A 21,170-nucleotide genomic window follows, 5' to 3' on the forward strand; every position below is an offset into this window, starting at 1 on the left:
GCGAGGGGAAGCGGCTGAGGGGAGACTGGGCGGGCGGCGGTGATGGCGGCAGCAGCCGGGGTCCGAGCGCGATCGCGCGCGCGCGCGTCTCTGTCAGCACCGCACTCGCTGCAGCCTCGCTCCCGACCTGGCCTTGGCTGTAAGACGCGTGTTCATTGGCTGTTCAGAGACAGGCGCTGGTTGGCCGACAGCGAACGGGCGTCTCCGGCCCGCGCGGGCCCCGCCCTTGTGCACCGCTGGACTCTCTCACTCGCTGGCTGGGGCCCCGAACCCGGTTCCACGGTCTCCAGATAGCTCAGGAGGGGTTCGCCCCGGGGCCGCCCAATCCTTTGGGAAGCTGGACCCCGGAAGGACTGGCCGCGGGTGCACTAGTGTCTTCCGCCACTCTACAGTCACAGGCCCCAGGACTTGGGCCTTCTTCCCAGTTTACAGATGAGAAAACCGAGGCCAGGGACAAACTACACCAATGTCTAGCCACCAGGGCGGCATGGAACTCGAGAGCCATCTTCCTAATCCTCTCCAAACGTGATACTGTGGGTCTTTTTTTCCCTCCCCTAATTGCTGCAGGTATTTAAAGAACGACGGATCTCACTGGGGAGGGAGAGGAACCTGTCAAGTCCCTAGAACGGGTCTGGCTCCGTGGGTGTCATCTTACATCAAGTCAGCCCACGCCGTCCCCACCCGAGCTCCAGGGTAACCTCCCCGGCTTTCCAGATGCGCATGCTAGGGCCCTGCTCGCCACCGAGCTGAGTAGAAGCACAACACGTGGTGTTCTGCGATGGGGGTGCCTTTTGCGATAGGCCTGGCGGGGCAGGGGAAGCGCAAAACTCGGGGAGGAGCCAGAGGGCGCCCTCCCCAGGCCGGGGTTGGGGCGCGTACCCCTTTCCCGGCGCTCCTGGCATCGCGTCTGGCGCGTAGCACCCCCGAAGCAATCGTTCAGTGCATCTAGTGGCAGCAGGTTCCTACGCGGATCCCCGCGGCTGCTGCAGGACTTGAGCGTCTGCGGCTGAAGGCCGATTACGCAGTCGTGATAGGTGGTAGCAAATGCGACATTTCGCCGGGTTTCCCCAGTAGGGGCCCCTGGGCGCGCAGGGCGAGCGGCTGGGCGTCTGCAGGCAATAGACAGATTTGCACAGCAGCGCGCAAACCGAGCTTGCGGATAGGGGACGCTTCATCCCCGACCGAGGGTCTGCGGTTCCCGGGGTAGGTGGCGGTGTCTCCTCTCTCCTCCAGACCGGGCAGCCCCTGAGGCCCCCTCACGCAACCCAGGCCGGTTTAGGACTCTGTGCCCCACTCCTCCGTATTGTGGAATGTTAGTCCATGCTAACCAGAGCCATGGTCTGGGAATATGGGTGGAGCGGGCCTCAGGCCATCCCCTCCCCAGCAGGGAAGTCTCTCCTTGAGTGGAAGTTGTGACTCTCTCTCTCCCTCTCAGCAGGACCAGCCTAGAGGTGTGGGTGAAATGGCCGAACCCAAGACACCTCTGACCAATAGACACTCCAGCCCAAAGGCCCAGAGTCCACACGCCTAGTCTCCTAACAGCCAGACCCCAGTGAGGGTGGATCCTTTCCCACACCCAGCATTCATATTTCTCTGGAAGTCCAAACTCAATCTATCCCCCGACACCGAATGGAAAAGTGAAAAGCTGGAAGTCAAAGTGTGAAAACCCCTAACAAGTAATGACTGCAAGCGCAGGAGGTACCCCAGTAGCTAGGATGGCAGCCCTATGCTCTAGAACCAAATTCCACCGGCTTACTTTTGTCTTATATCTAATTTACACTATTATTTCTTAATATATTTCTTTTTGTTGATTAGTTTTTTACTTGTAGTTTATTTGTGTTACCCTAGAAGGGGTTGACATGCTACTTATATTTTTAATATAATTGAAATAGTGATTGCAGTAAGTGTTCATCTTTGAGACTATCTGAAGGACCCCATTTGGATATGACCACACTTGGGAAAATTGTTGTTGGGCGTGGTAGTCAGAGAGCCCGGGTCTCCAGCCCCACCATGTGCTGGGTGACCTGAGCCTCCCTCTGCAACTCTTCCTGGAACTTCCCAGGGCTGTATTGAGAATTAGGCATGTTCAGCTTGGCAAGTAACCCATTCTCAGGAAATGAAAGTCCTTTCTCCCCATGAGACAGATGCACTATGGTCAAAGCATTTGTGGTGTGTGTACAGGGGTGACAGAACTAGACCCTGGAGACCCTCTGGGAAGGAGGGTTCAGCTCAGCAACCACACAGATGCTGTTTCCATTGGAAGAAGACAGAGCCCCCTCCTCAGCTGCCTGCCTGTAGAGACCTGCCCAGCCCTCCATCCTACTTGGCTCCCAGAGTGTCCTGAGCTCCCTCACCCATCATCATCACAGAGTAAAGGGTTATCCTGGGAGAGAAGAGAACTGAGGAAGGGAGGGGAAGCAGTTTCCTGTGCCCAAGCCTACCCAAATGGGGAACTGCAGAGCCCTCCTCCTCCTAGTCCTGCATTAGTCCCAGCCCACAGGAGCACATACCTACAGGTAGGCATTTCTCAGCCATCCCACAGGTACCCCAACAGTCACAGGGTTTATGAGCAAAGGAGAGGACCAGGAGAGCTGGAGGATGGGGGGAAAGGACTCCTGTTTCTTTAGGCAAGTCACTTCCCCTCTCGGGGCCTCCTTTCCCCTTCTAGTAAATGGAACAATGAGTCATTCTCGCAACAAATACTTATTGAGTGCAGACCATGTGCTGGACACAGCAGGGAATAAGACAGAAGAGGACAGAAGAGGCCCCTGCTCTCAGGAGCTTACATTCTGGATAGGCACACAGACAAACAAATGAACAGGAAAATTTCCTAAATGCTGAAATGAAAATAAAGCAAGGCAATAAGATAGGTGAAGTAAATGAGAGCCAAGTCCCTTTGCAGGCCACTATTCAACCCTAAGAGTCTTTTACTCAAACTTTGTATCTAAAAGAGACAGGACATACAGCCCCTTACCCTGAGAAGGTGAGTTGTAGAAGCCTTTGCCCTGATTCTTTCTTTTTTTTTTTTTTTTAAGACGAATTTTCCCTCTTGTTGCCCAGGATGGAGAGAAATGGCGCCATCTCAGCTCATTGCAACCTCCGCCTCCTGGGTTCAAGCAATCAAGCGATTCTCCCGCCTTGGCCTTCTGAGTAGCTGGGATTACAGGGCCCGCCACCACCCCCAGCTAATTTTTTTGTATTTTTACTAGAGACAGGGTTTCACCGTGTGGGCCAGGCTGGTCTCAAACTCCTGACCCCAGGTGATCCACCCACCTAAGCCTCCCAAAGTGCTGGAATTATAGGGATGAGCCACTATGCCCGGCCTTTGCCCTGATTCTCCCTGCACTGGCTACCAGTGATATAAGGAGAAGAAATGTTTCCAGATTCTTTGCTTCCAGCTACACAGTCCTAGTCCCAATCCTAGCCCCACACATTGGACAAAACTTGGCCCTGCCCACCCCTGTAGGCATAGGCCTGCTGTACGATCTGCTCAGGGCAGAAGGCATCTCACACTAATTTCAACTGAGCAAGTAAGGATTTGAAAAAAGAAAATCCCAGTTCTGGTTTTTAAATGTCACAATTTATAGACTTATATAGCTGTCAAAACTCACAAAATTATATTTAACATCTGTGGATGGCATTGTATGTAGATTGTGCCTGAAAAGAAAAAAAAAATTGCAAACTGAAAATGAACTCGTTATTGAAATGCATTCTGAAGTATTTAGGGGGAGGTGTACTAATGCTGCAACTTACTTTGAAATATATGAAAAATACGATGGATTGACATACAGGAATGGATAGATGAACAGATGAACAGATGTGTGATATAGTAAGATGCTAATAGTATCTATGTGGTAGTTATACAAATGTTCACTGTAAAATTATTTCTACCTGGCTGTATGTTTGAAAGTTTTTATAATAAACTGTGGAGGTGGGGGGCATATCAGTGACTAACTTTACAAAAAAGTATACAAAACTGCCTTTAACTTTTAAGCAACTCTCCCCATAGACAATTCCAATGCTTCTCTACATGCACACACACCTTTTATAAAGTTGAAATCACTCTTTATATACATTTTTCATCATTGTTAAAAGTTATTTCTTACATATTTCTAAAACTTCATGTGTATAGTGTTTAATGTTTACATAGTCTATGAGTAAATATACTGTATGTTACTTTGGGGATGTGGGTTTTATATTGTGTACATTCTAAAAGCACTGGCCAAGCCTCCCTTTCCAGAGAGGAAAACTGTGTTGTTTGTAGCAATCCTTTTTCACTGAGAACTTGAAAAGCTGGGAAAACATTTTTTAAAGGCATCAAAGAGCTACCAGGGCAGTGAAGAATTGTGGGGCCAAGACTGGAGACAAAAAAACAACAACAAAAACCCAGAATCATCATTCTGATGAGCCCGGTATTGGGGATTATTTCCTTTCCTCTTGTTTGCTGATTCCAAAATGGAAAGCTGATGAGCTGTGCCAGATTGTGATTCCAAAAACTAGTCACAGTATTTCCAGAACCTTGCTACTCTCTTGTCAGGAGGGAGAGTCCAGGCCAGGTTCAGAGGCTCATGCTGTAATCCTAGCACTTTTTGAGAGGCTGAGGAGGGAGGACTGCTTGAGCTCAGGAGTTTAAAACTAGCCTGGGCATCATAAGGAGATCCCTGAGACCCCATCTCTACCACCCGCCCCCCCGCAAAAAAAAAAAAAAAGAGGTGGAGTCTATTTCCCCTTAAAATTGGTGGGGTGGGCCTATATTACTGCTGTGACAAACACTCTAGCAGATGTGACACGGTGTAACTTCCAAACCTAGGTTAGAAAGGCAGTCTAGATTCTACCTGGCTCCCTCTTGAGATGCTTGCCCTTGGGACCCAGCCACTATGTTGCAGGTGTTCTGGCAGACCACCCCAGCTAAGGTCCCAGTTAAGGCCCAGTGTCACTCACCAGGCGTGGGAGTTAGCGAGCTTTCACATGATTTGAGCCCCTAGCTGTCAACCTTTTAGTCTTCCAGTTGATGCCTCAGACACTATGAAACAGACACAAACCATCCCTCTTATAACCTGTCCAGATTCTTGACCCACATAATAAATGGTGAACATGATAGTTATTTAATATTTAATATTTGACTTATTAAAGTCCTTGAAGGACTTTCACAAACTTTCATTACAAGTCAGGTCGGAAAAGGAAAAAAAGAAATACCTTCTCAGGCCCTGAGTCTCTCTCTCTCTTTCTAAAAGCACGTTCGGCCCTGGGGGTGTTAAAGAGGGAGAGGCCTAAAGCTCCAGTGAGGCCTGCGCTCCCTCTGGCTGTGGTTTCCTCCTTGTAGATAAAGTGGGGGCAACAAAGGAAAAGGCAATGCCCTCGGTGTTGGGTGGGGCCCTGGGCATGAAGCCAAGGTGCACTGGAGTCCAGATGGAAGGCTAGATAGGGAGAGCAGAGGACCCCGTGGGTGTTCCTACAGATTGTGGGTCTAGTGTTCTTCTTTTTTTGGCAGAATTGAAATCTTCCATCCTCCTTTTCTATTGGGCCCAGAGACAACTTGGAATTGCTCACCATAGTTCAGTGGGCAAGAGTTCCAAAGGCCACCACCCCCTGACCCCTATGGCCCGCAGGCCACACACCTCTCATTAGTCCTCCAATTGCCACTGCAGTGCAAATTGGGGCCTTGCCTCAGGCTCCCTTCTCACAGAGGGCCCGATTCCAGTTGCAGCTTGCATTTGGCCCTGGGTTTCAAATCTCTGTTTTGCCACATATTTGCTATTACCAAGCTCCCTCATCCTCAATCTCCTTTCTGTAAAGTGGGGTGATGTTACCTCACAGGGCTATCATGAGGAATAAATGAAGTACAAACGGTAAAAGTGTTCAGCATGGTTCTTGCGTGTTTACACGCACACACAGAGAATGCTTTACAGTGTGTTCTTGGTGAACTGGTGCTTAAGTTTTGTGCCTTCTCTCCCTATAATCCTCCTAGGGGCTGGGAGCTAGTGAAAGCTTTCCTTGTTAACTGTGGAGAGGACAGATTTCTTCCAAGTATGGCTGGAGAAGCCCCCACCTCCATACAATGGAACACATGGAGTTTTGCTGTGGTGCCTGGAGGATCCTGTCTTGAGCTTGTCTTTGCTTAGGCTGGACTGTGTAAGACAAGCACTCTAAAGTGTTCCAACTTTATTTAAAACCAGAGAGCCCTGCTACCACACCCCACCTCCTCAGCATTGCTCTAGGGGAGGAGCTGGATGAACTATGGCCCTTCTGCCAAGCCCAGGTGCTAGGGGAGGAACCCCTTGCTTGAGATGTACAGGATGGACTCCTCACTTCTTCTGGGCTTGTGCCCTGGCCCGTTGAATCTTGTCAGCTGTGGCCCCATCTGTGGCTCCCGTGCAGTGGGACAATACGAGGCTCAGCTCAGCCTCATTCCGGTGTTCGATGGCCACATCTGCAGCCTGAGCCACATCGCTGTGGTTTGAGCAAGAGAGGAGGTGGTGTCAGGGCTGCTCAAGGGCACAAACCCTGCCTCTCACCAGCCCACAGCTCAGCCACCCAGCACCCACATGCCCTCAGTTGACGCACCCAACAAGAAGCAAAGCCTTGACCTTCTGCTCGGGACCCACACGGGAAGCATACTTCTTGGCTTCATATTTGTTGTGTTGTTTCATGCAGATCTCCACAAAAGGCTTAGGAGGAGAGGAAGCAGGTGGAGGGAGAAGGTAACGCACAGCCCTCCTGTCCTCTCTCTTATGAGCAGAGGCCCAATGGATACATCGTCCATATATATTTTATATGTATACGCCCATCAGTACACATAATCTCCCAGCCCCCACGCACAGACAGTTGTGATCTCAACATTCTTAGGGCAGAAACCACCTAAACCAAAGCTCTGTCAGAGCCTTGAGACAATTATTTCCACACTTCTGCTCTGCCACCCACCATTACCCCTTGCAACGGGCGTTCCTGCCACCAGCCCTCACATTTCCTGTGTTCTCCTGTGATTAACATTCTCAAACCTCCCCTCTACACCTCTGAACTACCCACCACAGAAAACAGCCCTCGGTATCTCCACTGCCTCCCATATGCACCCTCCCTGTCTCCCCTCCACCCGCCTCAAACAGGACTTTCCCTCCAGCACATGGCGCCCCCTGTGGCCCTCCCTGAGGAAAGCAGCTCATTCTCCCTCCCTGTAACATCTGCAGGCAAACTTGGACCCATCCTCCTATACACCCAACACAGTGGATGGTGCCTGCCCACGAATGTGTATACAGGAAGCACTCGGCTAACTATGCGGGCAGCTGAACAGGAGCATGAATGGGCCATCCTACCTGTCTCCCTGCCTAGCTCTCTCCCCTGAAGACTACCCTCACTGGAAGTGGGCTGGAGAGAGGACCCTGCCTCACCAGGTAGCCAATGGGTGATTTCTTGCTCTTGGAAAACTTCTCTAGCTCTTCCCAGTCCTCCAAATCTGCCAGGGCAGTCAGCTTCAGCCACCAGAGCCTGCAGGAAAGCTGGGCTTGGAGGTGTTGCAGGAGAGGCAGGTGGTCTTGGGACCCACATGCAGCCTGGGCCCTCACCTACCTCTTGTCAGGGATGCGGAAGTCACGTGCCAGCTGCTCTGCACGCTTGTTGTGACCGCCAAGAATGAGGGTGGTAACCGTGTCATGTAGAGACAGGTCTAGGAACTGGCCCCCCAGCTCGTCTTCTAGGCGCCGCTGCAGCCGTAGCAGTCGCATTTGATCCTCTGTAGCCTGGGGACCCGGATAATGAGGCATGATGGGGATGAGGGACCAGGAGGGAAGACCAGGAGAGGAGAAGGCTCTTAGAACAAGATGGGCCAAACCTTGGCTGCAAACTCATTCTTGGCCTTGTAGAAGGCATCGGCGGCTGTTTGCAGAGCTGCTACTCGCCCCTCAATACGCTACAAAGACAAGAAAGAAGGCCTGAACTCACAGCATGCAAGACCCCAGCCCTCCTCACCCAGGCTAGAGTCTTCTTCCCAATCCCTGCGCCCAGGGTCGCCAGGGTCAGCCTTCCCCGCTAGGTGCACCACTCTGATGTCCTAGAGGGATGGCTAGCTCCTCTGACACTAACCCCCATCCTGGCCTCACGTCAGACTCTCCCTCACAGTGAGGACCAGATGCGGTGTGCACCCAACACGAAGGCCTAGATTCCTGAAGGAACCAGACCAACAGCCCCAGCCCACAGGCCCGACACGCCCCATGGACCTCAGACCTCTTCTGCAGCATAGCTGGCTCGGATGTGGAAGCTGCCCAATTCCTGGTGATTGTCATCCTGATTGTAAAGGTCCTTCAGCGTCTCTAGCTCCTGATGCTTACAGAACTGGGGCCACAGGCAGGCAATCAGTCAGCAAGGCCAACTCAAGTGCTCAGAAGGCTCTACCACAACCCTGCCCACTACACACACCTGTCGGTACAAACTCAGGGCCATGGGCTGATTTCGAAGGGTCATGAAAAAATCTCCTCGGTTCAGCTCATTCTTCAGGTGCAGCAACACCGTGAACACTGCAGAAGAATAAGGTGGGGTGGGAACTCCAGCCAGGCTCCCACTCAGCCCAGGGACCCCCCAGCCTTGCCCTCACCCAGATCAGTGTCCCCGCTCTCAATGGCCTTGCTTAGTGCCAGTTTGCTCCTCTTCATCTTTAGGAGAAGCGGTACCTGCTCCCCTGAGCGTGGCTCATACTCCAGCAGCTGTGAGGTGAGAAGGAAGGCACAAAGAGAAAGAGCTGGCGTGGGGGCCCTGAACAACCACATCAGAGTGTCTGTGGAGGGCTGGGCACCCACACCTTGATGGCCAGCTCTGTGCGGCCACAGCCATAGGCTCGTGCAGCAATGTCGGAGTAAGACACACCAGGCGTGTCCCCCAGCTTCTGGTTAATGGCTCGAGCCACATCCTCATCAGAGACATCCTTCTGTTGAACCTGCAAGGGATGCGGGGTGTCACAAACATCTGGATGCTATTCCTCACTCTCCACTCCTGCAAGCCCTTAGGACCCAGCCCTTCAGTTCCCTTCCTCCCTTTCTCCCTCCCTCCCTTCCTTCCTTCTTTCTTTCTCTCTCTCTGTATCTCTCTCTCTCTTTCTTTTTTGAGACAGAGTCTTGCTCTGTTGCCCAGGCTGGAGTGCAGCAGTGCAATCTCAGCTCACTGCAACTTCCACCTCCCAGGTGAAAGTGATTCTCCTGCCTCAGCCTCCCAGGTAGCTGGGATTACAGGCATGCGCCACGACGTCTGGCTAATTTTTATATTTTTAGTAGAGATTTTGTAATTTTTGTATTTTTAGTTTCACCATTTTGGCCAGACTCGTCTTGAACGCCTGACCTCAGGTGATTTGCCCGCCTTGGCCTCCCAAAGTGTTGGGATTACAGGCATGAGCCACTGCGCCTGGCCCAGTTCTACACTTTCTATTTCCTCCACCTCACCAGGGCCTGGAATCCCCTAAATGCCCTTGGACCCCATCCCACATCCTTGCCTTGTAGCAGGCCCAGTGGGCCAGGATCCTGCTGACGCCCTGTACTTCAGGAAGGCGCAAGTACTCGCATATCTGGATGGCCAGGGGGTAAAGCCTCCGCAACACAAGCCTGGTAGACCCAGTGGGTAAAGGATACAAGGAATGAGGTGGAGGAGAAAGAGGGAGCAGAGTGGCCTCAGCCTGCACGTCAGGCCTCCCACATCCTAGAGAGATAGGTCAGGAGCAGTAAACATAAGACCCCACCCAAGACTATAATGCCCACCCCCCTGACAGCTCCCTCACTGCACCCTTGGGCTCACCCTACCTGTCCAGCAGCACCTGGATGGTGAGTTGCTTGTATCTTTATTTTCCTCGGTTAAGGATCCAGCTGGAGAATAAGCCCTGCTTGCCAAGTACCTGCAGACTGCATCTCCAGCCCCTTCCCCTGCCACCCCTGGCTGTAGGTACCCTTCTGGCATGCACAGGGATACTGGCTATAGGTGAGTGGGATCCCAATGTGATAGTCCCGAACAGCATTGAGCACACGCAGGTCCTGACACATGTGCACGAAGCTGTCAGGTGGAAATCTGTCCAGGAAACACTTTCCAAAGGAGGCAGCCTGAGAAGAGCCAGAGGGCAATAGGAGAGAGCTTCCCTGCTACCCATCCCACCCCCTCCCAGCCCCACCCTCTGCAGCCCGGCCATCCAGGCCAACCCTGAGCAGACTCTTCTGCATGTCTGGCTGGTGCTCATGTCCTGCAGCCTCAATGCACTGCTGCACAGCCTGGGTCAGCTGGCCCAGCTCCTGGATCTCCCGCAGGTACTCGTCCGCCTTCTGGCTCTCTTTCTGGTGGGGAGGAGTCCAGAGCCAGGGCATCATGACAGAGAAAACTCCCACATCTGGCCACTAACCATTCTGGGTTGTGGTTCAAATAAACTGGTTTGGAGGGGCTGCACAGGCTGGAGCCCCAACTCCCTCAGCCCACTCAATCCACCTGAGGTGCCCACAGACATCATCCTGTATCAGCCCACAACTGCCTTTGGGGGTCCTTGAGAACTCCTCCCAATAGTAACCCAGACTGGGTGGGGATAGTGGGGATGTCCTGCCCGTCCCTATCACACAACATGGAGGACACAGTGTCCCTTCAATCTACCTGAGCCAGCCCTCCCCAGCCCAGACCAGGGTCCTGCCTGGACCCCTCTCTTGACAGGTGGCACCTGGCTATGCTCACACATGCCCACGCAGGGGCAGGGGCAGGAGGAACCATCCTGGGACTGGGAGAGAAGCCCAGGGCTTTACCTCATACTCCTTCTGAGCCTCCAGGAGCAGCGCCCCGGGGGCCATTGAGGCAATTTTGAAGATCTCCTCGCTGGCCGCTGGGGAAAGGAGTTGGTGAGTGAGGGAGAAAGGCAGGGAAACCCTCAGCTCTGCCTCAACACCCTATTCCTGCTCTGCGGCACTGGCCCAGGGCAGCTGGGGTACCGAGGAGTCCCCACCTTGGGTTATGTGGTGCCCTTGTGAAGGCCTCACCTGGAACCTCATGCAGGAACTCGTGGGTGCTGCGGGAGAAGATGCGGACCCCATCAAGCTCAGGCACCAGGTAGGAGTCCTCGTCCAGCACAAACCTGAGCTTGGTTAAGGCTCCTAAGATCACCTACAGATGGGACGGGGCAGGTGAACCCTTCCCTCCCCACCCTCCGCACACAGGCAGCCCTCCAAGGATACTGGATGCTCTCGGATGCATCGCCCACCACCATCAGCCGCCTCTCCCAGGCCACCACCACGGCCCTCTCCTTGCTACGAGGACGGCTGCACCTGTGAACAGCACACATACACCGGCTAGACACCGTCCCACCGCCATGTCTCCCACATGGCTGCTCACAACCCTTTGTCTCGGGACAGCCTGTATACACTTGCATCCCTGACTGTACACCGACTTCTCCACTTCCTTCTTATCCCTGCGCCCTCAGCTCGAGGCAGCTGTGGCCCACAGAGGACAATGGTTTCCTTCAAGTGTGCACTGGCAGAGAAGGTAAGATCCAAGCTCCACTAGGCTTGGCCAGTAGACATGACCAATCAAGGAACTGATTGTCCCAGGAAGCAAGCTATGTCTCACCCGCACCCCCAGCAATAACACCCCCATCCTCACCAGACCATCTGCTTTGGAGGTGCCCGGATGTTGCAGTTGAACTCACATAGCTTCTCCTGAAATGGTGTGGGCAATGTCATGGCCCTGTCCCAGTAGTCACCATTTTAGTCAAAAAGCCCACCCACATCTCCAAAAGATCTTGTACCCTGGACAAGGCACAGTACCCCTGTGTTGCCCCAGGATCACACCTTGAGTGATGCCGTTCCCATCCAGATGTAGCCTGTGTCTGTGAAGAGTGCCAGGTGTCGGTAGGTGAAGGAAACAGCCATCTGTAGGAAGCTGCTTACTCCTGGGGCCAGGCCAGGGGGCGTCTGAGGCAGAACCAGGGTAGGGGTGGGACAGATATATACTGACTTTTCAGAGCCTTCCTATTGCCTAACCCAGCCCCTCCACTTCATTCCCACTCAGGGCCCTCACCACTGCGGAGCAGGCTGCATGGTCCAAAAGATAAAGATCGGGCCCCACAGCCAGAAGAATGTGTGCCACTCGGTCCTGGCACAGCGCAGTCCAGCAGGAGGGTGCACTTTGCAGACCTACGTCCAGGGAAAAGGACAGTGTTAGGATGACCAAGACCCACAGTTTCTGCTTCTATGGGTCTTCAGCCACAGCTTCTGCTTTTATGGGTCTCACAGGCTAGAGGCACATCTGTGGGTACTGCTTGGCTATCTCAGCGGTGTCAGGGCTTACCTGGCACCTCTGGCATCCGGCGGAGTTTGAGGTCACCCACATTGGCACTGAGGGTGAAGCGGTGGGCCCCTGTGAGGATGGCCACTCCAGAACCAAACTCAGTGTGAAAGATCCGGGCATCCAGAACCCGGTTCTGGAGCACTTCCTGAGGAGAGGGGCCATGGGGTAAGGGAGCCACAGGGTCATAAACTCTACCCCGCTTCCCCAGCCCTCTGTGACCCCTACATTGCCCATGCTGAAGTGTCTCCGGAAGTCACCATGAAGCCCGTAAACCAGTACAGCACCATCTTCCTGCACACAGAGCAGCTCCTCCTCAGCTGACCAGCCCAGGGACACCACAGGTCCACTCTTCCACTGCAGGGGAGAGAGGTTCCTGAGGCTGTCCTCAGATGAGGAAACCCTGTCCAGCCCCAAGCCCCAGGGACCGTCAGAAGTGCTCACCAGCAGGCTGGCCAGGGGTATGCCGGAAGCAGAGTATATATCGAGCACTGGCCTCACACTGGCAGCTTTCTCCTTCCGCCAGGGGTTCCTCAGCAGTGCTGCAGTTTGAGAAGAGACCTTCTGTCCTAGCTCCCCAGGCCCACCCCATGTGAAGTAGGCCTCACGTCCTGGCTCCCCAGGCCCACCCCATGTGAAGCAGGCCTATAAAAACCAGAAGTAAAAGCATCTCAGCAGGGTGAGTAGGGGGTGGCAACAAGAACAACCTGACAGCAAGGACCCAGGAGTCAATGACCTTGAGTTCATTCCAGGGTCCCAGAGCAGATGGTAGTGGGGGGGCAACATACCAATGGGGCCCCCATAGGGTGCAGCAGCCACCAGGCAATCTCTGAGTTCCTCCTTCAGGTCCCAGTCCATGCTGTACAGCTCATATTTCCTGCCCACACAGAGATGAGCAGAAATTAGCCTCATTACCCTGCATCCGGATGGAATGAACCCCAGAGGAATTCCTAAAGCCTCCATTTGTCTTCCACAAGGCCATAGAGGAAGTCTCCACCCCCTACCCCCCGAGGCAGGGAGGAGGGTGATGACCAGAAAGTTGGGTGAACTGACCACATGCATGCCTAGGGACAGCAGGCGAGGGAGCAGAGGGTGTTGGCAGGGAAGGATGTGGTTCTTGGGGCAAGTGTCCACGCATGGCAGGAGCTCTTGAGCCAGGCAGGCTGTGTGGCCAACATCCAAGGCACAAACTGAGATAGAACTAAGGTGAACTGGCTGGCTCAGGCCAGCTTTAGCAGGAAATGAGACTCTCAGAAAGGGTCTCAAAGAGAAGAAAGCCTTTCTTCTTTTTCTAGTTCTTTTTTGAGAGAGGGTCTTGCTGTGTTGCTCAGGCTGAGGTGCAGTGTCACAATCATGGCTCTTTGCAGCTTCGACCTCCCAGGCTCAAGTGATCCTCCCATCTCAGCCTCCTGGGTAGCTGGAACTCCAGGGTGCACTACCACACCTGGCTAATTTTTGTATTTTTTGTAGAGATGGATTCTCTCCATGTTGCCCAAGGTGGTCTCAAACTCCTGGGCTCAAGGAATCCTCCTACCCTGGCCTCCAAAGTGCTGGTATTACAGACGTGAGATGCAGTGCCTGGCCTATTTCTGGTTCTTAATGAATCAGGGTGTGGGCTTTATACCCAGGGGTTCAGCTCTATGCTTACTGACGATGAACTTAGTTTTAGAGGTACTGAGTTAGCAGTGCCTGAAAGAAATCCAAGAGGAGCTTTTCAGTGAGATGGTGCTGGGAGGAGTCCTGGATTGGGGATGTTAATCTGCCAATGCTTGGCTTATGGGAGGCAACCAAATCACAAATCACAACGAGGCATGAGATGACTGCCATGTGAAATGCTCATGGATCACCAAGTGTGTGCTGTACAGAGTAGGGAGCTTGAGGCACGTCATCATACCTCAAGAGCGGGGGACAAGGGGTAGCAAAAGGGACAAAGAAGGAGTGGGCACTATTCCAGGGTGCCAAGAGAAGACAGTGTTTAAGAAGGGCATTTCAGCCAGCATCATTTCAGGGACTTTCTCATTAATGATCAGGAATATGCCCACCATTACCTACTATTTGACATCCTTGTTGTGGTTCTAGGCAACATAATTTAAGAAAAAATAAAGAGATGTTTGTATTTTGACGAACGAGCAGAGTTGTTTCTGTTTGCAAATAATGTGATTATCTACTTAGAAAATCCAAAGTAAGGGGTGCGGTGGCTAATGCCTGTAATCTGAGCACTTTAGGGGGCCAAAGCGGGCAGATTGCTTGAGCTCAGCGGACTGAGACCAGCCTGGGCAACAAGGAGAAACCCTGTCTTTACAAAAAAATACAAAAATTAGCTGCATGTGATGGTGCATGCCTGTAGTTACAAGTAGCATGCCAGCTACTTGGGGGGCTGAGGCAGGAGGATCGCTTGAACATAGGAGGTTGAGGCTGCAGTGAGCCAAGATAGCATCACTGCACTCACTCCAGCCTGGGTGACAAAGTGAGACCCCATCTCAAAAAAGAAAAAAAAATACAAACCCAAAGCAGTCTAGGGAGCAATGAATACGAGACTCTCACAGAGGGCGTAGGGTGATCAACAAAAATCAATATATTTTCTATACCCAGAAATTTTCATACCATAACAAGAATCGATTGGAAATACAACTTTTCGAGGTGATGTGGGCAGATCACTTGAGGTCAGGAGTATGAGACCAGCCTAACCAACACGGTGAAACCCTGTCTTTACTAAAAATACAAAAATTAGCTAGGCATGGTGGTAGGCACCTGTAATCCCAGCTACTCGGGAGGCTGAGGCAGGAGAATTGCTTGAGCCCAGGAGGCAGAGGTTGCAGTGAGCCAGGATCATGCCACTGCACTCCAGCCTGGGCAGCAACTCCATCTCAACAAATAAATAAAATAAAAATAAAAATGCAAAAATTAGCTGGGCGTGGTCGTGGGTACCTCTAATCCCAGCTACTCAGAAGGCTAAGGCAGGAGAATCACTTGAACCAAGGAGGCAGAGGTTGCAGTGAGCCAAGATTACGCCACTGCACGCCAGCTGCCTGGGTGACAGAGTGACTCCATCTCAAAAATAAAACAGAAATGGCCAGGCGCGGTGGCTCATGCCTGCAATCCCAGCACTTTGGGAGGCCAAAGCGGGTGGATCATGAGGTCAGGAGATCGAGACCATCCTGGCTAACACGGTGAAACCCCATCTCTACTAAAAATATTTTTTAAAAATTAGCCGGGCGTGGTGGCGGGCGCCTGTAGTCCCAGCTACTCAGGAGGTTGAGGCAGGAGAATGGCGTGAACCCTGGGAGGCGGAGCTTGCAGTGAGCCAAGACTGCGCCACTGCACTCCAGTCTGGGCGACAGAGCAAGACTCCGTCTCAAAAAAAAAAAAAAGAAAGAAAGAAAGAAATACAACTTTTAAAAGATCCTAATAATTACGGCAATAAAACTATATCAAATAATAAATCTAATGAAAAATTTTACAAAATCAAGTATTTTCCAAGGATATAAAAGACATGCAGCAATCTCCAAAATAATCTATAAATGTACAGGAATTCCAATAAACACCTTCTGCCAATTATCTGGCCAGTGGAGGGGTAATGCACAAACTGATTCTGAAGTTCATATAGGGCAGTGGCTCACGCCTATAATCTCAGCACTTTCGGAGGCCGAGGTTGGAAGATCACCTGAGGTCAGGAGTTTGAGACCAGCGTGGCCAACATGGTAAAACCCTCTCTCTACTAAAAATACAAAATTAGCCAGGCATGGTGGCGCATGCCTGTAATCCCAGCTAGTCAGGAGGCTGAGGCATGAGAATCGCTTGAACCTGGGATGCGGGGGTTGCAGTGAGCCAAGATTGTGCCACTGCACTCCAACTTGGGCGACTGAGGGAGACTCCGTCTCAAAAAAAGAAAAAAGAAAAAAAAAGTTCATATAGGGGCAAAAAGGTCATCTGAAAGAGGAAATACCACAAAATATTTAAGAATATTTTGAAAATATGAGAACAGATGTATACCAGATATCACACACTATATAAAATTAATTAAAACTATTATTTTGGCACAGGAATGTGCAAATAGATAAATGGAAGAGGATGGAATCTAGCAAAAGATCTCAGAACTGAGCAAATAATAAAGATGGCATTTCAAATTGGTACCTGAAATTTGAAATTGATACCTGAAATGAGACAATGGGCCATATAGGAAGAACCACAATAAATGCTATTTCATTATTTTACTTCTGTGTTAATATATAGATAAATGCTCAAGAGACTTCCATACTAAACCAGAGACAGTGATTACCTTTGGGGAGGGTGGTAGATGGGGTAGACACCTGCAGAGCTGTCCATTTTTATACTACAAGCATACATCATTTTGTTTTATTGCACTTTGCTTTATTGAACTTTGCAGTTACTGCATTTTTACAAATTGAAGGTTTGTGGCAACACTGAATCAAGCAAATCTGTCAGCGTCATTTTTCCAACAGCATGTGCTCACTTCATGTCTCTGTGCCACAATTTGGTAATTCTCGCAATATTCTGAACTTTTTCATTATTATTATATCTGATAAGGTGATCTGCCATCAGTGATGTTACTACTATAATTGTTTTGGGGTGCCACAAACAATGCCCATACATGATGGTGAGCTTAATGGATAAATGTTGTACGTGTTCTGACTGCTCCACCAATGAGTTGTTCCCCATCGTCTCTCTCTCTCTCCAGGCCTTCCTATTCTCTGAGACACACAGTGTGGAAATTAGGCTAATTAAAAACCCTCTCACTGTTCAAGTGAAAGAAGAGTGGCAAATCTCTCACTTTAAATCAAAAGCTAGAAATGACTAACCTTAGTGAGGAAGGCATGTGGAAAGCCAAGACAGGCCAAAAGCCAGGCCTCGTGTGCCAGTTAGCCAAGTTGTGAATGTAAAGCAAAAGCTCTTGAAGGAAATTAAAAGTGCTACTCCAGTGAACACAGGAATGATAAAGAAAGTAAAGTAGCCTTATTACTGGTAAGGAGAAAGTTTTGGTGAACTATGTATAAGATCACAACATTCCCTTAAGTCAAAGCCTAATCCAGAGCAAAGCCCTAACTCTTAAATTCCATAAAGGCTGAGAGAGGGGAGGAAGCTGCAGAAGTTTGAAACTAGCAGAGGTTTGTTCATGAGGTTTAAGGGAAGAAACCATCTCTATAATATAAAAGCACAAGGTAAAGCAGCAAGTGCTGACATAGAAGCTGCAGCAAGTTATCCAGAAGATCTAGTAAAGATCATTGACAAAGGTGGCTGGCTAAACAACAGATTTTCAGTGTAGATAAAACAGTGTTATATTGGAAGAAGATGCCATCTAGATCTTTCATAGCTAGAAAGAAGTCAACACCTGGCTTCAAAGCGTATGAGGACAGGGCTGACTCTCTTGTTGGGGCCTAATGTAGCGAGTTTAAGTTGAGACCAATGCTCATTTTACCATTCTGGAAATCCTAGAACCCTTAAGGATTATGCTAAATCTACTCTACCTGTGCTCTAGAAATGGGATAACAAAGCCTAGATGACAGCACATTGTTTACAGCATGGTTTACTAAACGTTTTAAGCCCACTGTTGAGACCCACTGCTCAAAAAAAAAGATTCCTTTAAAAACATTACTGCTCATTGGCCAGGCATGGTGGCTCACGCCTGTAATCCCAGCACTTTGGGAGGCCAAGGCAGGCAGATCACAAGGTCAGAAGTTGAGACCAACCTGGCCAATATGGTGAAACCCCATCTCTACTAAAAATACAAAAATTAGCCGGGCACGGTGGCAAGCACCTGTGGTCCCAGCTGCTCGGGAGGCTGAGACAGAGGAGTCGCTTGAACCCAGGAGGCGGAGGTTGCGGTGAGCCGAGATTACACCACTGCACTCCAGCCTGGGTGACAGAGCAAGACTCCGACTCAAAAAAAAAAAAAATTACTGCTCATTGACAGCATATCTGGTCCCCCAAAAACTCTGATGGAGATGTACAAGGAGATTAATGTTGTCTTTATGCCTTCTAACACAACATCCATTGTGCAGCTCATGGATCAAGGAAAGAGTGATTTCAATGTTCTTTTCCTTTTTTTTTTTTTTTTTGAGATGGAGTCTCACTCTGTTGCCCAGGCTGGAGTGCAGTGGCGCAATCTCAGCTCAAGACAACCTCCACCTCCCAGGTTCAAGCAATTATCCTGCCTCAGCCTCCTGAGTAGCTGGAACTACAGGCATGCGCCACCACGCTCGGCTAATTTTTCTATTTTTTTAGCAGAGACAGGGTTTCACCGTGTTGGCCAGGCGGGTCTCGAACTCCTGACCTCAAGTGATTCACCCACCTCGGCCTCCCAAAGTGTTGGGATTACAGATGTGAGCCACCACGCCCGGCCTCAATTTTCAAGTCTTATATAAGAAATACATTTTTTTCTTTCTCTCTCTCATTTTTTTTTTTTTTAAAGAAAGACATTGTCTTGCTCTGTTGCCCATGATGGAGTGCAGTGATGTGATCATGGCTCACTGTAGCCTTGAAGCCTCAAACTTCTGGGCTCAAGTGATCCTCCAGCCTCAGCCTCCTGAGGAGCTGGGACTACTGGCGCATGCTAGTACACCTGGCTAAAAAATTGTGTGTGTGTGTGTGTAGAGACGGGGACTCACTCTGTTGACAGGGCGGTCTTGAAATCCTGGCCTCAAGTGATTCTTATACCTTGGCCTCCCAAAGTGCTGGCATTACAGGTGTGCACCACTGTGCTCAGCCTAAAAACACATTTTACAAGGCTATAGCTGCCATAGCTAGTAATTCCTCTGATCGATCTGGACAAAGTAAATTGAAAGCCTAGAAAGGTTTTCAGTGGTGCAATCTCGGCTGGAAAGGAGTCACCATTCTAGATGCCATTAAGAACACTTATGATTCATGGCTGGGCATGGTGGCTCATGCCTGTAATCCCAGCATTTTGGGAGGCTGAGGCAGGCAGATCGCCTGAGGTCAGGAGTTCAAGACCAGCCTGGTCAACATGGTGAAATCCTGTCTCTACTAAAAATACATAAATTAGCCAGGTGTGGTGGCAGGTGCCTGTAATCCCAGCTACTCAGGAGAATCACTTGAACCCAGGAGGTGGTGAGCCGAGATCATGCTACTGCACTCCAGCCTGGGCGACAGAATGAGACTTTGTCTAAAAAAAAAAAAAAACCAACACTTATGATTCATGAGAAGAGGTCAAAATATCAACATTAACAGGACTTTGGAAGAAGTTGATTCCAATCCTCATGGATGACTTTGAGGGGTTCAAGGCTTCAGTAGAAGAAGTCTCTACAAATGTGGTGGAAATAGCAAGAGAATCAGAATTAGAAGTGGAGCCTGAAGATGTGACTGAAATGCTTCAATCTCAGCACTTGAACAAAAAAGGATTTGCTTCTTATGGATGAGCAAAGAAAGTAGTTTTTTGTTGTTGTTGTTTGTTTGTTTGTTTGTTTTGAGACAGAGTCTTGCTCTGTCACCCAGGCTGGAGTGCAGTGGCATGATCTCAGCTCACTGCAATCTCTGTCTCCCAGGTTCAAGCAATTCTCCTGCCTAGGCCTCCTGTAGCTGGGATGACAGGCACCCACCACCACACCCAGCTAATTTTTGTGTTTTTAGTAGAGACAGGGTTTCACCATTTTGGCCAGGCTGGTTTTGAACTCCTGGCCTCAAGTGCTCTGCCCACCTTGGCCTCCCAAAGTGCTGGGACTATAGGTATGAGCCACCATGCCCAGCTGAAAGTGGTTTCTCAAGATGGTATCTACTACTGAGAACATTGTTGAAACCACAACAAAGGATTCAGAGTATTACACATACTTAGTTAATAAAGCAGTGGCGTGGTTTGAAAGGATTAACTCCAATTTTGAAAGTTCTACTGTGGATAAAATGCTACCAGACAGCATTGCATGCTACTAAGAAACCTTTCATGAAAGGAAGAGCGCACTGATGTGGCAACTTCATTGTTGTTTTAAGAAATTATGATAGCCACCCTAACCTTTAGCAACCACAACTCAGATTAGTTAGTAGCCATCACCATTGAGGCAAGACCCTCTATCAGCAAAAATACTACACGTTGCTTAAGACTCTGATTATCACTAGCATATTTTAGCAATAAAGTGTTTTTAAGTTATGTACATTTGTTTAGATATAACACTATTGCACACCTAATATACTACAGCATACTGTAAACATAAAACTTCATATGGACTGGGAAACCAAAAAAATTCATGTGACTTGTTTTGCAATATTCATTTTATTGTTGTGGTCTGGAACTGAACCTGTAATATCTCCAAAGTATGTCTGTATATACTTTGGCATTATTCGAATTTACAACCCATATGCATTTCTTTTGACATTCTATAACTAAAATCATTGGGTGAAAAAACATCTGATAGGAAAACAGATACTCATACAAATCTAGCATGCCAGTTATCAACGCATTCTCAGCTCCAAGTTCACCCTGTAACACACCTTCTGTGGTAATGGTCAGCATTCCTTTAAGCATTTCTCCTATTTTATAGTGAGCATGTTAAGCTTTCTCAGCAGAGGGCGCTGGAAGGACACTGCACTAGGAAGGGGCCCTCCTGTGCTTCCAGTGGTGGCCATCAGCCAGCAGTCAGGGTGTGAGAACATCTAGTACTGCCCTGCCCCAGCCATGCATCCGCAAAGCATGGTCCCTCAGCAACAACGCAGCCCTTTCCGGATCACCTTCTCAAGCTCTCTCGACAGACGCTGCACTCCAGGCTTCCTGCCCACACCAGGTCCCCACTTTCTCTCTATACAGAGATGTCTGGCCACTGGTTGCATCCTGCTTGTACACTAGTGTTTCGACCAACGTCCTCTGCACACCTGTACGCCCAGCCACTGGCTGTGGCTTGCCATATATATAAATATATATT

At 50.1% G+C, this 21,170-nt stretch overlaps 2 protein-coding genes across 4 annotated transcripts in view; both read right to left on the reverse strand.

The window, feature by feature from the left end:
- PTPRA (protein tyrosine phosphatase, receptor type, A) overlaps positions 1-8,688 on the reverse strand; it is a 170,957-nt gene extending 162,269 nt beyond the window's left edge. Inside the window, exons 1-5 of one of the 2 annotated variants that reach the window (XM_011943339.1) lie at positions 8,585-8,688; positions 8,410-8,507; positions 8,218-8,325; positions 7,826-7,903; positions 7,564-7,733 (exon numbers count right to left, since the gene is read on the reverse strand). The gene's annotated coding sequence lies outside the window, so the exon portion shown is untranslated. Of the gene's footprint in view, positions 1-7,563; positions 7,734-7,825; positions 7,904-8,217; positions 8,326-8,409; positions 8,508-8,584 lie in introns of those variants that run through there. The other variant, XM_011943338.1, reaches the window with a different exon arrangement.
- VPS16 (vacuolar protein sorting 16 homolog (S. cerevisiae)) overlaps positions 6,143-21,170 on the reverse strand; it is a 27,498-nt gene continuing 12,470 nt past the window's right edge. The window contains exons 2-24 of one of the 2 annotated variants that reach the window (XM_011943336.1): positions 13,074-13,162; positions 12,730-12,827; positions 12,514-12,642; positions 12,289-12,433; positions 12,019-12,134; positions 11,790-11,912; positions 11,602-11,657; positions 11,178-11,267; positions 10,983-11,077; positions 10,752-10,828; positions 10,167-10,298; positions 9,943-10,070; positions 9,777-9,812; positions 9,473-9,581; positions 8,789-8,923; positions 8,585-8,693; positions 8,410-8,507; positions 8,218-8,325; positions 7,826-7,903; positions 7,564-7,733; positions 7,386-7,482; positions 6,565-6,668; positions 6,143-6,450 (exon numbers count right to left, since the gene is read on the reverse strand). In XM_011943336.1, the coding sequence (XP_011798726.1) occupies positions 6,306-6,450; positions 6,565-6,668; positions 7,386-7,482; positions 7,564-7,733; positions 7,826-7,903; positions 8,218-8,325; positions 8,410-8,507; positions 8,585-8,693; positions 8,789-8,923; positions 9,473-9,581; positions 9,777-9,812; positions 9,943-10,070; positions 10,167-10,298; positions 10,752-10,828; positions 10,983-11,077; positions 11,178-11,267; positions 11,602-11,657; positions 11,790-11,912; positions 12,019-12,134; positions 12,289-12,433; positions 12,514-12,642; positions 12,730-12,827; positions 13,074-13,162 (2,467 nt within the window). In that variant the 3' untranslated portion in view covers positions 6,143-6,305. The remainder of the gene's footprint in view (positions 6,451-6,564; positions 6,669-7,385; positions 7,483-7,563; positions 7,734-7,825; positions 7,904-8,217; positions 8,326-8,409; positions 8,508-8,584; positions 8,694-8,788; positions 8,924-9,472; positions 9,582-9,776; positions 9,813-9,942; positions 10,071-10,166; positions 10,299-10,751; positions 10,829-10,982; positions 11,078-11,177; positions 11,268-11,601; positions 11,658-11,789; positions 11,913-12,018; positions 12,135-12,288; positions 12,434-12,513; positions 12,643-12,729; positions 12,828-13,073; positions 13,163-21,170) is intronic. The other variant, XM_011943337.1, reaches the window with a different exon arrangement.

The sequence above is a fragment of the Colobus angolensis genome, unplaced genomic scaffold (assembly GCF_000951035.1).
Source record: "Colobus angolensis palliatus isolate OR3802 unplaced genomic scaffold, Cang.pa_1.0 Scaffold219, whole genome shotgun sequence".
Taxonomy (NCBI): domain Eukaryota; kingdom Metazoa; phylum Chordata; class Mammalia; order Primates; family Cercopithecidae; genus Colobus; species Colobus angolensis.